This window comes from Neltuma alba, unplaced genomic scaffold (genome assembly GCF_004799145.2).
Source record: "Neltuma alba isolate B1F8T4 unplaced genomic scaffold, ASM479914v2 tig00011756_pilon, whole genome shotgun sequence".
Taxonomy (NCBI): Eukaryota; Viridiplantae; Streptophyta; class Magnoliopsida; order Fabales; family Fabaceae; genus Neltuma; species Neltuma alba.
The window spans coordinates 1,093,037-1,108,963 of NW_021636384.1; the positions used below are offsets into that span (position 1 = coordinate 1,093,037).

The following is a 15,927-nucleotide window of genomic DNA, read 5'->3' on the forward strand; positions in this document are numbered from 1 at the left end:
AAAAAATGAATAAATACTACCATTAATAATTAAATAATAATATATATGATGATCGGGAAAATGGGCAGTTTTGGTATTAGCTTACTTTTAGTTTTTTTTTTTTTTAACTATAAAGGTAGGAGGTAGTTTAGGAGGTTTTGTTAGGGATAATTTAGTATTTTAAAATTTATATTTTAGTATTTCATCCTTTCAAATAATTATGACTTTTACTATGTTTTCCAATAAATACTAAATTTTCTAGGTTCTTCTCCCTAATTTTCTCTAATTAATATAAAATAGATAGGAAGGTAGTTTATTTTGATTTTATACTAATGATGTAGATCCGCATGAGCACTTTATCATTTTTTAATACCCATATAAATGAATATCTCATACGCAAACAAAATTTGAAGAGACTAGAGATTCCAAGTCTATGCCCTATAAAATACCCTTTTTCATTTAAACAATTTAAAATTAGAATAGACAAAACAATAAGAAAAAAAAAGCTTTAATCCAATTATATAATTTAATATAATATGCCATTTTTTTATTAAAAAGTATTATTGATAATTTGGATATCCTAAACTAATAGATTTTTTATGCTATTAAAAATTGAAATATATACTTTATTTATTTGATTTTAATCATTTTGATTTTTAAGTCATCATAAACTAATCGTTTTGGACAATTAAATGGTCTTAGACCATTTTTATTTATGTGATAGTTTTTGGCCAATAATTGCGCACTCATTAAATGGCATCCGTAGCCTAAAAATGGTATCAGTGTTTAGTTATGATAATGTCACGTATAATAGAATTACACAAACCCAATAAGTGTTACGTATTAGAATTATTAGGCCAAATGGTATGCTAGATTAAAAGCATCAAATGTCATAAAGTTAAAAAATGATGATTTATTATCTCAATTCTAGTTTGAATCCACTCATTGGAAATATGATTTTATCCCGAAATTATTAAGCCTATCTAGTAACTAAGAATGAAGCATATTCACAAATGTTCATTGCAAAATGAACTCAAAAATTAATACATTACAAAATCTCTTAACAACCTTTAAACTTAGATATTACGATCTAAGTAACAAGTATATGTGGAATCAAAAAATAATACAAGACATATAATTTATTTGAAATTATGGAGAAAAGGAAGATTTACTTATATATTTCAAAAGAAGAGAGGAAGACAAGCAATAATAATCGTAAACATGACTTTTTGTATCATCTATTTTTTTTTATAAATATTAATTTAATAACTAAAAAGAGATACATCTTTAGGCTTAAGATGTTTTGAGATTTAGAAAAAATATTTATAGTCAACTTACTTAAATAACAAATATGTGATCAAAAGTTTCAATTACAAGAAAAATTATAAGGAGGAATAATTATTTAAAATTATTTAAGGTCTAAAAAATTGAGGAAAAAATTATAAAATATTATTTTGTGGAGCTAAAAGAATTTTGAAAAGATTTAATTTTAAAAAAAACCTACGCTATTTTCTTAAATTAAAAAAAGTTTAAAGGATAATTTTTAACCTTAAAAATTTTAGAAAAAATTATTTTATAAGCATACGAGCTAAAAAAATTCTTGTAAAAGTAATAATTATTAATTTCTAAAATTTATTTGGAAAATTCAGTATTGATTAAAAAAGGGATCAAATAGTCAATTTCTTACTCTAGCCCAAATATACATGTGTGGCTAAAGCTTTGATTCTAGGATTATTTTGAACTTTTATATGAATTAACTCTTGATTACTCCTCTCTTTTTATGATTAATGATATATCTGTCTGTGTGTGTGTGTGTTTTTTTTTTCCTCCTCTTTTTTTAATGCTTCTAGATACTTAATCCCGATTTAGTTGTTTTGTTTATTTGAGTGATGTTTGAGAGGGCTAGCTTAAGTGCAGAATTTGGGTAAGAACTAAAAGCTTGTTTGTTGAATGGATAATTTTGTTAATAAAATAGATTTACTTGCCAATTTTGTATAGTCACCTTAGGCTTGGAACTTAAAATTGGGTTTTATTAAATGTTATGAGAGATTGAGAAATGAAATTAAATACTTATTCTTGACTTGAGAAAGTTAAGTACCTTTTAAATCCTAGACTAAGTCATATTTTTATTAAGAGCACTAATGAGAGGAGGCAAATTCAATGTCAATAAATAAAAGGAGAATATATACCCCTCAATCCCATTTGCTTCTTAAAGTCTAATAATCAATTGTATATTTATTAATTTTTAACTTTAAGAATAAGTTCTTTTCATTCGTGATATTTGTATTACTTAAACTAGGTAACAGTATAATGATCAATAGTTGACTGGGTTTTAAAACCAAATTCTTGTTCGGATGATGCTTTGCTAAGAGGGGGAGCTTCGAGATAGCAAAGGATTAAACTTATATAATAAGCTTCATTCGATTGATAAATAAATCAATAGAACACAGCCACATCTATTCAACCTAACGAAGCTAATTAGGGGGGATCCTATAGAGTATTAATTTCTTAAATTTATTTGGTCAATTTATTACACCCAAGCCCAAAATACATTTGGGCTGTTAGGCCCAATCATTAAAGCCCAAAGAAACAATGTTGAGATTGCCAAGATGAGTCCATGGGATAAGCAAAGGTAGAGAGATAACCCCTGCTACGCTGACAATGAATGTGAAGTATTACTGTATTAGTGGTGGCAACCAGCAAATGAAAAGATGTGGCGCATGGAAATGGTGACTCGAAAAGCATCATCTGGATGAAGGATCAGGATTCTGGATGCAAAGTCTAGGGCTTTTCCTATCTTCTTTTACCAACGCTACCTAAGAAAAAGAATCACCTTCCAAGAAGAAAATTTGAGAGACCAGTGTAATGAGAATGGAAGAGTGAGTCGACAAAAGGAGAACCGAAAATGGAAATGAATAATAATTATGAAGGGGCAAAGAAAGAGAAAATGATAAGGGAGGGCAAGAGAAATGAAATGAAGGGATCTTGCCTGTGGAAAGAAAGATAATCTGACAAGAATCAAGAGAACAAGGAAACTCACGTGAATGAGACAGAAAGGAGAAGGGAAATGCAATTTTTTTTTATCAATAATCATTTACTAAAATAATTTAAAACTATGATTTTAATAGTAAATAATTCTACCTCTCAGTTTTTATCATAACTTATTTGAACTGATTTGACTCTAGTTTGACCCAGTTCAGCCCACTAACTCTTAATTTATTTCCATCAGTGGCTTGTCCGGTTTTTATTATCTTGGACATTGGATATGAGATTGGAACTAAGGGGGTGTTTGGATGAGGCCAAACCATGGTTTGGAGAATAGCTTCTGGAAAATAGATTTTAGAGAGAATAGATTTTCTGAAAAAGTGATTCTGATAAAATGAGAGTGTTTGGATAGTTGTTGTCAGAAGTGCTTTTTGATATGTAGAAATTACTAAAAAGGATATAAGTTTAAATGATAATTACATATAAGATATATTTCACAATATATATTTATTTGAAGTAATAAATTTGTTAATAATATATATTTTGACAACATAATAAATAAGGCATAAATAATAAAAAAATAATGTGTATATATATTAATAAAATAATTAAATATGTTTTTAGGAAAATAATTTATTTTGCCAAAAAAAATATTATTATTTCTTAAAGATTTTAAAGATGAAATCCCATAATTTTTTTCTTTTGCATAAGAACCTGAATGAAACCAGAATGAGAAATGATGTTGATCTAATAAATGAAACCGATAGATATTTTTAAAGCATAGTTGGACTTATCCCCTCATAATTTTAATACTCTCCTTTTTCATTTCATTTTATCCCCAATATTATATATTACCGCCCCCCCCCCCAACACCTTCTTCCCTATATATATATATATATATATATATATATATATTCCTTCCTCTTCCTCTATTCCCACACTTCTCTCTCCTCTTTGCTGCTCCTCTGGTCCAAAATATCATATACCTTCTTCCAAGCAACGTGGAAAAGCTGAATTGATTGGTGATACCCAAGCAGCACGCAGAGAAGAACTTCTCGTTGCAAAGGTAACTGCAAGAAGGGTGAATCGTGCGAGTTTGCTCACGGAGTGTTTGAATGCTGGCTTCACCCCTCTCGTTACAGAACCCAGTTCTGCAAGTATGGAACAAATTGTCGCCGCCGAGTGTGCTTTGCCGCCGAGAGTGAAGGACCAAAGAGCGAAGGACAGAGGTGTGAAGGACCGAAGAGCTCTGTTTTCTTCAGAGTGAAGCATCGAGAGTGAAGGACCTCTGTTGCGTAGGATCGAGGAAGAGTGAAGGAATGGCAAATAATTGACACTGCTCTCTGTAATATTTCTTGGGCCCACCATCAGCCATCAATAATTTGAAGCCAAAAGCAGCTCTGAAGAGCTTCATCCGAAACCATGGTTTTGGGGGGCAAAACCATGGTTTCCCCAAAACCATGGTTTGAGATTAAAATAGGGTGTTTGGCTGAATTTTTCCCAAACCATGGTTTGAGAACCCAAACCATGATTTGGGAAAATTGCCAAACACCCCCTAAGAGTGGAAATGGCTTTAAAATTATATTGGGTGTCATGTAATATCTGAAGGGACTGGTCTTATTAATTTTATTTTATAAATAGTTAGTAGTTGAGAAAAGACTAGATTACTCCTATCTAACCCCCAAGCTTCCAACCGAGATGCGACCATTTTTAAGCTTCCCCCTCCTCTTTTTCAAATCTCAAGTCCTCTACCTTTACCTCTTGCCTGGATTGGGAGAAAAGTAGGGAGGAGAGAAAACTAGAGAGAAAAACACGAGGAAAAACAAGTTTTTTCTTGCTTGAATAGAAAAAAAATATGTGGGAAGAAAAAGTAGAGGAGAAAACAAGATGGGCCCATGTCTCATTTTCTCTTCAAATTTTCTCTCCATATATGGAGAGATTTGGGAAGGAAAACAAGACTTCCATGACTGCCCCTCCTCTCCATATTTATTTTCTTTTATTATATTTAAAAAGTTATTCACTTTTTTTCTCATCTTAAAACAATATTTTTATTAAATAATTTGGTTTTAAAATATAATAATCTGAAAATATATACAAATCAAATAACTTGATTTTAAATTATTTGATGATGCTAATGTTAGTATAATTTTTCTATTGTAATATTTAATTTAATTTAATTGTAAATATGATATATTTTGATAAGAACATTTTAGTCATTTAGATATATGCTAATTTTCTCTCCTCTCTATTTTCTCTCATCCATCCAAGCAAGAGGGATGATCACAACTTCCTTCCCGTCTTTCCTTCCCCTTATTTTCTTTCCTTCTATTTTCTTTCTTCTCAACTTTTCTTCCCATCCAAGGAGAGCATTAGTCAAGGGTGGTGATTTCTCTTGATCTGGTTACAGGGGTTCACAGCAATGGCGCAACTTTGATTTGACTACTTGAATATAGCAATTTTTCTGTCAATCTTGATTTTCGATTTCACCTTGGATTTTGTCTTTGTTCATATGTGATTTCCATTATGAATGATTTTTGTTTCTGGTTTTTTATTTTTCTTTTTATTTTTCATGTTGGTATTGTTACCTCTCTACTTGTTCTGTCACCGATGACAAAGGGCATACTATTTGTAGCTTGTTATGATCGCTTCAAAGATTTCACCAGATCTGGTTTTGAGGTTGCAGACGAGGGGGTCAGAGTAATGACGTGGATTGGTGGAAGACATCGTTGGCAGGGATGAATGAGATGAGAGTGACGGTAGGGAAAGAGGATGGGGTGAGGGGCGATTGTCTGAAAAAATCACCTATAGGACTGATTTTCCGATACAGGGGGCTAGTGTTATTGCACAATCCCATAATTCCATGAAAGGTGGGACTGTGCAGCCTAGGATTGTGAGTTCTTCCTAGCAAACATAACAAACCGGGCAATCCTAGTACTACTATCAATGCCAATCTCTTTATCAACTGGGTTAGTTATAACAAAAAAAAAAAAAAACTAATCCCTTGTAACACGATGAATCATGATTCAAATTTCTATTAGGAGATATCTCAAACAAAATTATCTAATAGAAAGATACATGTGCCTAAACAAATCAATACCAAACCCTCTAACACCTTGTACCAAACGGCGCTTAATGGTAGAAGGCGTGAAAATGAAAATGTAGGTGGTCCAGACATTTGGTGTTCCTATTCAGATCACGTAATGACACGGCTTCAACGTCCAAATTTGTCATTAAAAATTTATGAATATGCTAAAAGTCTTGTAACCCAGTGTATAAGTAAGAGGTCATGAGGATGATCTCGTTTATAGTCTTAACTTATTAGTGCTTGTCACTGTTACTAGGGTTAGAAAGAGAATCTTTTGTAGCAGCAATGTAGCTGCGCCCAATTAAAGGCTAAGGATGAATCAGAAAATGTCCAAAACTGGGTAGAGTGACATAAAAATATGTGATGAAACGCTAAAGATGAACCAGAAAATGGCCAAAATTAGGTAGAGTGACATAAAAATATGTGATGAAACGCTAAAGATGAACCAGAAAATGGCCAAAATTCGGTAGAGTGACATAAAAATATGTGATGAAACGCTAAAGATGAACCAGAAAATGGCCAAAATTAGGTAGAGTGACATGAACAATGGAGACTCTTGGGAAAATCGCTACAAAGCCATTGGCCAAATACTAATAATTAAATCTTGCTTTTATGTTCGATAATTGCATCTTTGTCACCTTTCAGCTTTTCATAACAGCATGTCGGCAACATTCACGGATCGTGGTTCACGCAGTGGAATATCAACCCATGTGAGTCATTATTTAATGAGTAATTTAAAGAAGAAAAAACAAACAAAAAAACATATGATGAGTCATCCCCCCCCCCCAAAAAAAGGTTGATGCTTGATGTTATTCACGGGAGGAAAACACAGATCCAACTGTCACTTAGTTTTTTATGCTCATTCATTCATATATTTTAGAAAGAGGATAACCATAAAGATATGCTTTTATGTGGAGTTGATCTCGATTAGTTCATCCTCCATCTGCCATACATAATTGGATTGTAACTAGGACTCCGGTGACCAGCTAATAAAAAATCAACAAAAGTTTAATCCGTTAACTTTATACAAAATTTTAGTTTAATCTCTTAATTTTATAAACTATTTTTATTGTTTTTAAATCTTGAAGAAAAAAATTAATATATCCGTGTGTATTTGTTCTGGGTAAGATTTTTGTAAGTACCGACACATTTTCCCTCAGTTTTTAGTTTGCTCACTATTTTTTTTCCTGTCTCTTGATTAAATTTCAATCCTCCTTCAGCGCTATTCCTAGCTCCAGTAATTTTGTTCATTAGAATTATTAGTTCCGGTGCCAAAACTAATAATACTAGCAGAGCAAAATCAGAAGATTTAATTACCAAAAAAAAACCAGATTTGAGAAAAAACAAAATAAATGCAAAAAAAACATAAATACCATATTCAAATTAAGAATATTAGTAAAATTAATTAACATGATTTTTTTTAAATTCTAAGCATTTTTTAATTTTCTTCATGCTTCTCCTACTTGATTATTGTTAAAAAGAGATTAGTAGGGTTCAATGTATTGAAAACCGGACCGGTCAATAAACTGATTAAGATAATAGGTCAAGAGCCAATGAGTCATACCGATATAATTAAAATAATATAATTTTTAATAATATAGTAAATACTTTAAATAATAAATAGATAATGAAAATAAGACATAATATAAAAGTAAATTTTAATTACTAATAAAAATAGGTGGCAATATACATTAATATGATCTATGGAGTCAGCCTTGGTAAAAAAAAAAAAAAGCTAGCGAGTCAGCTATGTATGGGAACCCGTGACTTGTGAGCTTTTCAAAGTTTTGTTTTCTCCCAATGCACAGACTTAGTCCCTCTTCCCGCGCAGCTACGCATGCCTTTTCTCCCTCTTCAGTTCCACTTTTTCTTCCGCCACAGCTTCATTTCACTTTCTTCCATCTTACGTTCTCTAGCTCTGCTGGGCATTTTATTCTCTTCCCATCAATGGCTTTGTATTGTCCTCTCGATTAACATCTGATCTATTGCAAGCTAGGTAATTTCTTTCATTATTTTTTTTTATATCTTTTTAAGGTTGGTTCTTCATTATAATGTTTCCCTCTCTCTCTCTCTCTCTCTCTCAGTCTTCATAGAAGTCTTTTTTTTTTTTTCCCTGTAATGGCATCGTGCCCTGGGATGAGAAAAAATATAACCCAAGCAACCCGTTCAACCCAATGGGTTTGCCGGTTTATGTCGAAGTCACATGGGTTTAATGCAAGAACCGAACCGGACAAGTGGCCGGTTCGTCGGTTTCAGTTTTAAACCGGTCGGTTTGGTCCAGTTTTTAATACCATGATAATATTAATTTAAAAAAATTAATAAATATATTAAAAGAAAAATGATAATTAAAGATCTTTAAATATGTGAAATTGTGATTTCAGACTCTCAATTTAAAAAATAATAAGTAAAGATCAGGTTTTATATTGTAAATATGAAATTTTAGTAAAATGTGTGAAATACCTTTTAAATAAATGACAAATTAATTATACGTAATGACGAATTCATTTTAATAAATAGTAACTTCAATAGATTAAATCATGACAAGTTGATTATAAAAAATAACAAGCTCACTTTAGTAACAATTTTAATAAGTTAAATTACAATTTGATTTAGAAGCATTTCAGATATTTTACTAAAATTTTATATTTATAATATGAGATTATGTCTCTTATGATAATTTGATTTATTCAGATAATCTCCTTATAATTTTAGTAATTCAGGAGTTTTTATTTTTTATTTTTTCTATATTAAAACAAATATTAATTGTTCTTAATGAGACACAGGATAAGTAACTATTTTAGTTCTTCGAAACAAGTGCCAGAGCAATAAGAAACGGGAGACACAAGAAGATAAGGTTGTCACATTGGCGCTTGCGTTGGCGATTGTGTATCTGTATGAATATTTGCGTGGACGACATTGGACCGACTGGTTCAGGCTTGACCACGGCTTTCTGCTCTGGAATTTCAAGTTCCTCATCCATCCGAGCATTTGTATTTTCAGGTACGTAATTAAATGTTCTATTGCTGATGTTGCTTTATTTCTTTCTCTCTGGTTACTGTTCTTTTGTATTCTTCATCTTATATTTCAAACTCCATTCACATGTTCTATCTGCAGTTTCCGTTGCGTGGTAGTTTAAAAACTGGAAATATGGCGTTGTTGTGTAGGCACAAATCATCAGATCCAGAAAGTGGCGCTTGCAATTGCTTGCCCATGCACTTAATCCACATGTAAATTTCTTATCCTATTATTATTATTATTATTATTATTATTATTATTATTATTATTTATATAAAAATAAAATCAGTTATAATTATTATTCATAATATATTATCGAAATTAATGTCATAGATTAGCAGCTTCCTTTTCCCTCTTTTCTTAGAAAGTGTTAATGTCAAATGTAAAAAACCATTTTACATGAGAGTCATATATAAAGAAAAAAGAGGCTTTCCATATTTATAGTCTTTTCGGTCAACATATATACTACCTCCAGTCTTAAATATAGCTAGTTAACTAATTTAAGTAGATTAAGAAAATAAGTTAAGTTGTTATTTACTCCTCCGGTCCTAAATATAAGACCCTTATACACGTGTATAAGGGTCTTACATTTAGGACCGGAAGAGTATAATAAATAGGTATTGTCTTTTTTAAAATATCTTTATTAATTATGTGTATTAGTTAGAATTACTATTATTATAAAAATATTTTGTCAAAAAAAATATGAGAGACAAAGTGGATTGGAGTCTTATATTTAAAACTAAAATAAAAATCAAATAAATTTTTATAAGACCGGAAGTAGTTTTTCTTACTCTTACCGTCTACATCTCTCTCACCCTGTTCCTTCCACTCCCTTATATATGAACAATAAATAAGTAAAAAAATATATTAATTTATGATGCATTATACTCTTCTTAACTCTTAAGTAACAACTAAACAAATCACAGAGATCAAAATGTTAATTAAAATATGTAAGAGATGTAATTATTGCAAACATTCCCTTATTTATGAAGATAAGTAAGAGAAAATAAGTGAGAAAAAGAAATGAGGGAAACAGTAGGGGGTAAAAATAAAGAAATATATTTAGTTTTTAGACAAACACTTACTTGTACTATGAGACCTATATTTCGTGTTTTCGAGAGACTGACTAGGGATTCAAATTACTTCTTACAATTACATAATATCTTACTTTACATACACACATATATATATATCAATGAAAATAGAATGTTTCGGTTTTATAATTCTTTTGCTGTCAATAATAAACTCAACAGTATATTCAATACAAATAAACTTAGGAAGCCTGGCGCGCACGCATGAAAGTTAACATATTTTTTTAACACATGTTTGCATCATAGGGAAATGGCAAAAGCAGAAGTAAGTTCCGTTAGCATACCAGCACAAGAACCACAAAGGGCTGCTTCACCTCATCACTCTAGGACGCCTCTCCTTCATTTTTTGGATGACCCACGTAATCTCTCTATCTCTCTACATACGCAGATATAGATATCATGTTGAAGTCAAATCTTCCATTTATGACCATCCATATTAACGTGGTTCAGGAGAGTCAAGAGAAAAATACCGAAGGGTATGCGTTCCCCTTCACAATGCGGCCATGAAAGGTAACTGGGAAGCAGCGAAGCGCATCTTAGAAAATGATTGGGCTATACTTCGTGCTGCCATAACCTTGCGCTGGGCGACAGTTCTCCATGTCGCCACAGGAGCGAATCAAATTCCCTTTGTGGAAGAGCTGGTGAAGATTATGGATCCACAAGACTTGGAATTGCAAGATGTGAATGGTAACACCGCGTTTTGCATTGCTGCAGCAACTGGGAATTTGCAGATTGTTAAGATAATGGAAAGTAAGAACAAGAACTTGCCAGCATTAAGGGGTGGCGCCAGAATGACTCCTCTTCACATGGCTGCTTTACAAGGAAAAAGAGAAATGGCATGGCATCTATATTATAATACTATTCGAGATTTTGAAGATGCCGATTGGACTATACTATTATTTTGCTGTGTCAATACTGGAATCTATGGTTAGTATATTAATATATCTACCTAGAACACACACATCTATGAAAGCATAAGGCTATAGGATTTCATCAGTCTATAATTTGAAGTGTGACAACCCATCATGTGTTACATTTATTCAGACTCAATTATGACTTCAATTTTTTTTTATTTGTGCAGATTTAGCATTGCAGTTGCTTAAAAAGAAACCAGATCTTGCTTTTAGAAGGAATGAAGCTAATGAGACAATATTGCATATATTGGCTAGAAAGCCTTTAGGTAAGTGAATTCTTTGCTTTTCATTTTCTTTTGGCATTTACTATCCATTAAACTTTTGGAATTTGTTTTTGAAAGAAATGATGGCGAATAATGTTAAATTTTCATTACAACCTTATCAATATTTCATTCTTATTTTTCAACATATTTTGAGTTTTTGATAGTCTCGACTTAATTTAAATTAAGTAAATGGTGAAATTGTGTTTCCCAGGTTTGAAACAAACGAAGCAACTTGAACTTGTCCAATTCCTATGGAGTATATTTCTGACTCAAGATGATGAGAAGATTTTGGGCAACATAAGAGTGCCTTCACCAGTAGTATTTAACGCCATAGAAATTGGGAATTGTGAGTTTTTGGCTGTGCTTATGGGTACCTATCCTGAGTTGATATGGGAAGTTAATGAAAGAAATCAAAGCATAATTCACATTGCCATTCTGCATCGTCATGCTAATATCTTTAATCTCCTACGAGACATTGGTCCAATCAAAGATTTCATAGCATGTTTCTTGGACAACAAAGACCAAAGCAATTTATTACATATGGCTGCAAAATTAGCACCACCAGATCAACTTAACTTAGTTTCTGGAGCAGCATTTCAGATGGCCCTTGAGTTGTCATGGTTTGAGGTATTTTACTAGTAACAATGTTTAGTGTATCTTTAAAATAGACTTAAATTTACAATAGGTGGACCGTTCATGATTGTGCAAATTTTGAGAAATCAAGTATATGCGTGAATAGCATAATTTATTATGGGAGAATGACTATAAGATCCCAAAGAAGGAAGAGAATTGCTGAAAAGTCTTAATGACAAGTAAGCAGCTGATACCTATTGTTATTTCCTACGTTAAAACTTGGTATTATATGCTGCTCAATTATGTGACTTTTTTAATCAATATGTTTCTTCCTTGGACCTTATTGAAGTTGTCCCTATTATTATGAGTCTTATATTTTCTGTTGATGTTATGCATTTATATATCCTTTGGCATGACAGGAGGTGAAAAAGATATTGCCACCATCATTCATAGAGATGAAGAATGCAGAAGGGTTAACTCCTCACCAACTATTTACAAAAGAGCATCAAGAGCTATTGAGTAAAGCCGAATCATGGATGAAGGGAGTAGCAAACTCTTGCATGGTTGTTTCAACTCTTATTACTATTGGAGTGTTTTATGCTTCATTCAATACACCAGGTGTTATCATTAACAATATAGGAATCCCTACTTACTTGGAAAAAAGATCACTTCTGGTATTTGGCATGTCTAATGCAATGGCATTGATCTCATCATCAACCTCCACACTCATTTTCTTGTCTATCATCATCTCACGCTATGCAGAGAAGGATTTTCTCAAGTCACTACCTTTGAAGTTGATATCTGGATTGGCTGTACTTTTTATGTCCATAATTAGCATGATGGTAGCTTTTGGTAGTGCTTTCTTCACTACATACTATTATGGTTTAAACTTGGTTCCTAACTTCATTTTTATTCTTATTTTAATAGCTATATCCTTATTTGTATTTTCCCTATTCCCAATTAGGTCTGGTATATTTTATTCAACCTACTTTTATAGGACTCTCTTTTGGTCATGTAAACGTATGCTTTATTAAAAATGTCGACAGTTGTCTTTATGAGTGATGGATAGATCCATGTAATATTATGAGGCAGATTAAGAGTAAATTTCATCTTCCAATTTTATGATTCCAATGTACCTTTGAATTTTGTTATTCTTAACTGAAGCTGTAACATCTGAATTTTAGATATAGAAGTGCAAGAAATAGCTTGAAATGGGTAGATTAGCAAACCTCTAATGGCAAGAGTCCTAAAAATTTTCTGAAAGAATAGAAAGATTTTCAAGGACCAACTTTTAAAGAAAAAATTTTATGAAACCAAGGGATAAGAAAAATAGAGAACTTGATGAAAGTTTTGAAGGTCAATTATGAGAAATGAGGATCATTATGGGCCAAAGGTTATATTACATACCTTAATAAGATGATTCCGGAGATTAAATGCTGGCAAGAACCAAATTATAATTTTAAAAATGATAATGATTATTTTTATAATTAAATAGGTAGAGATTTTGGAATATATTTAGTGAAATATGTAGATAATTTATACCTATTTAACCATCTTTTATTAATGTATCTTCTTTTAAATTAATTATAAGATAAAAGACGATTTTGTATAAAATCTATTCAAATCTTTTATTATTTTTAATGCAGGAGATATGAAATTATTAAGAAAAGAAAATATCACAAATAAAAGATGAGACAAAAAGAGCAACATATGCAGCAAATATATATATATATATATATATATATATATCACATATGAGGATCAAAGGCGTGAAGAGGGGAGAAAGGAAGAAGCCGTGGGTCCCGGTCAAGAATCAAGGAATGAGTCAAATATATATATGTATTATATTGATCGAAGGAGACAAAAGGAACCGTGATATTAAGCACAGCATCATGATATAAGATAATGTATTATATTATATTGGAGATATACGGATAGATATGGATAGGAGGCAGTGGATTCAATTTAAGGGAGAGAAGACGCACAACAATTATAAATAGGAACCGGGGATAACAGTGAGGGAGCATCTCAAATTCTTCGTGCTGTTTCTGGCAACAGCAGCTAAAGGGCGGCGGAAAAGAGGCAGCGAGAAGAGAGAGCAGTGTGGAATCAACCCGTAATTCTCAGTTCCACTATGACAGCAGCGAGGAATTGGGACGAACAGGATTGAACGTAGCGAGCAACCAGTGGGATAGCAGCGAAGCATTCATCTTTGATTCTTCATTCTTTTTCTGGTGACAGCAGTGAAAGGAGGAAGGATTATACACCATTTTGCTTTCTGCCCTTCATCTTTTTCTGCTGTTATTTTATTCTGAGTATTTACCTTTCATGTTATGGATTTGGTTTTAGCCATGTGTGATTAGTTTTCTTTTGACTTAGAGTAGCTATGAACTTACTTCTAGATTAGAATTTATTTTCATTTAATGAATTATGCTTGATGTTAATTTTGGTTACTTAATCTTGGTTTAATATATCTGTTTAATGTTTGGCCACCATTAAATATGAGTTTGAGCACTGAGGTTAGCCTTGACGAAAGAAATCTTAAGTAGGCTTTAGGATTGAGTAATATAGGCTTAGATTTTTTTCTAAGTTGCAAGTAGGATAGAAATATACCTAGGAGCACCATATAATTGATGAAGAGTGAAATTATTTTATCCTCTTAAGTATTTGAGTTAAACATAACTTTATTACTTAGGAGAGGGTTATAAGTGGATCGAAAGACACTTTTAGCTATAAATACTCTAGATTAACTAAATTAACATTGAGACTAATTAGTTAAATAAAAGCAAAAGTCTATGAAACTAGTAAGGGATTAGTAACTCTAAGTTGCCTTTAATATTGAATTTTTTTTTCTGTCTTTATTCTTTTTATTCGATCGTTCGTAATTCAGTTTGCTTAACTTAATTGAAAATAGGAACTTTAGTGCCTAAACACTATTTTGTCTAATCTCTGTGGGAACAATACTCTATACTTACTCTTTATTACTTGATCAACACGTATACTTGCGTTATTCACAAATTGTGTGCATAAAAAAAGTTTCGAGTCAGAAAAGGGTAAAAATAAAAAATATTCCCAAAATTCTACAAAAACCGTGAAAATGGAAAATGAGGTGTGAAGATCCATTTGAGGTTAAAAATGATGAAAATGCCCCTATAATAAATTTTTAGTAAATTGACTAATTATAAGAATTTTGGCCAATTAAGGAAAAATTAGTCAAAATTAATTATTTAAAATATGAGGAGGTATCAAATAATCAGACAGAAACGAGAGTTAATTATTTGAGAAATTTTGTAAAATTATAAAATTGTTTTTGACATTTGAAAATAAAGAGATTGGCTTTAAAAATATTTAAAGCCAAATTTTGTGAAAAGGGATGATATCTGGAAAATTTTTTAAAAAGCTAGAGTTACTTTATTTGCTATAATTTGGTGACCATGAGATTTTAAGTAAATGAGCAAATCTGGCCATGGTGCTCATCTTGAGCTTTAAATAGAGGTAGATCACCAAAATTATGTGTGAAAAGTTATGTATTTTTGAAGTTATGGTAAAAAAAATTTGGAAAAGGAAAAATTTATTAAATGAACAGTGATAGATCATCAAAATTATGTGTGAAAAGTTATCTATTTTTGAAGTTATGATAAAAAATTTGGAGAAGGAAAAATTTATTAAATGAACAGTATATTTTTATGCTAAAATGGAACTTAGCTGGCAAGGTTGTGAATCTACCAAGTATTTTTTTCATGCAGACAATTGAAAGATCTTTGAATAAAACTTGAAACTATCTTATTTTGAATTTTTTTAGAATTAGTTATGGATTTTTAAAGTTGGCCAGAGTTTTAAGATTACCCTATGAGTAGTAAGTCGACAAGAAAATTTTTGAAAATTTTATTTTCTAATCTTCAGGCCATAAAATGTGGTTTCTTTTGCTTTTATTTGATAACTTATATGAGTAGTAACTTATTTTCTAAACCAGAAAATATATATACATCAACACCGTACTATTCCTCTCTTCAACCACTAAG

At 31.4% G+C, this 15,927-nt stretch overlaps 1 protein-coding gene across 1 annotated transcript; it reads left to right on the forward strand.

The window, feature by feature from the left end:
* The first annotated feature begins 9,023 nt into the window (after window positions 1–9,023).
* Window positions 9,024–12,986, forward strand: LOC114717632 (uncharacterized). Its single transcript, XM_028902841.1, has 7 exons — window positions 9,024–9,049; window positions 9,164–9,276; window positions 10,402–10,514; window positions 10,606–11,082; window positions 11,237–11,335; window positions 11,544–11,959; window positions 12,325–12,986. The coding sequence occupies exons 2-7, from the start codon at window positions 9,197–9,199 to the stop codon at window positions 12,937–12,939; spliced, it is 1,800 nt and encodes a 599-aa protein (XP_028758674.1). The 5' UTR covers window positions 9,024–9,049; window positions 9,164–9,196; the 3' UTR covers window positions 12,940–12,986.
* The last annotated feature ends 2,941 nt before the right edge of the window (window positions 12,987–15,927 follow it).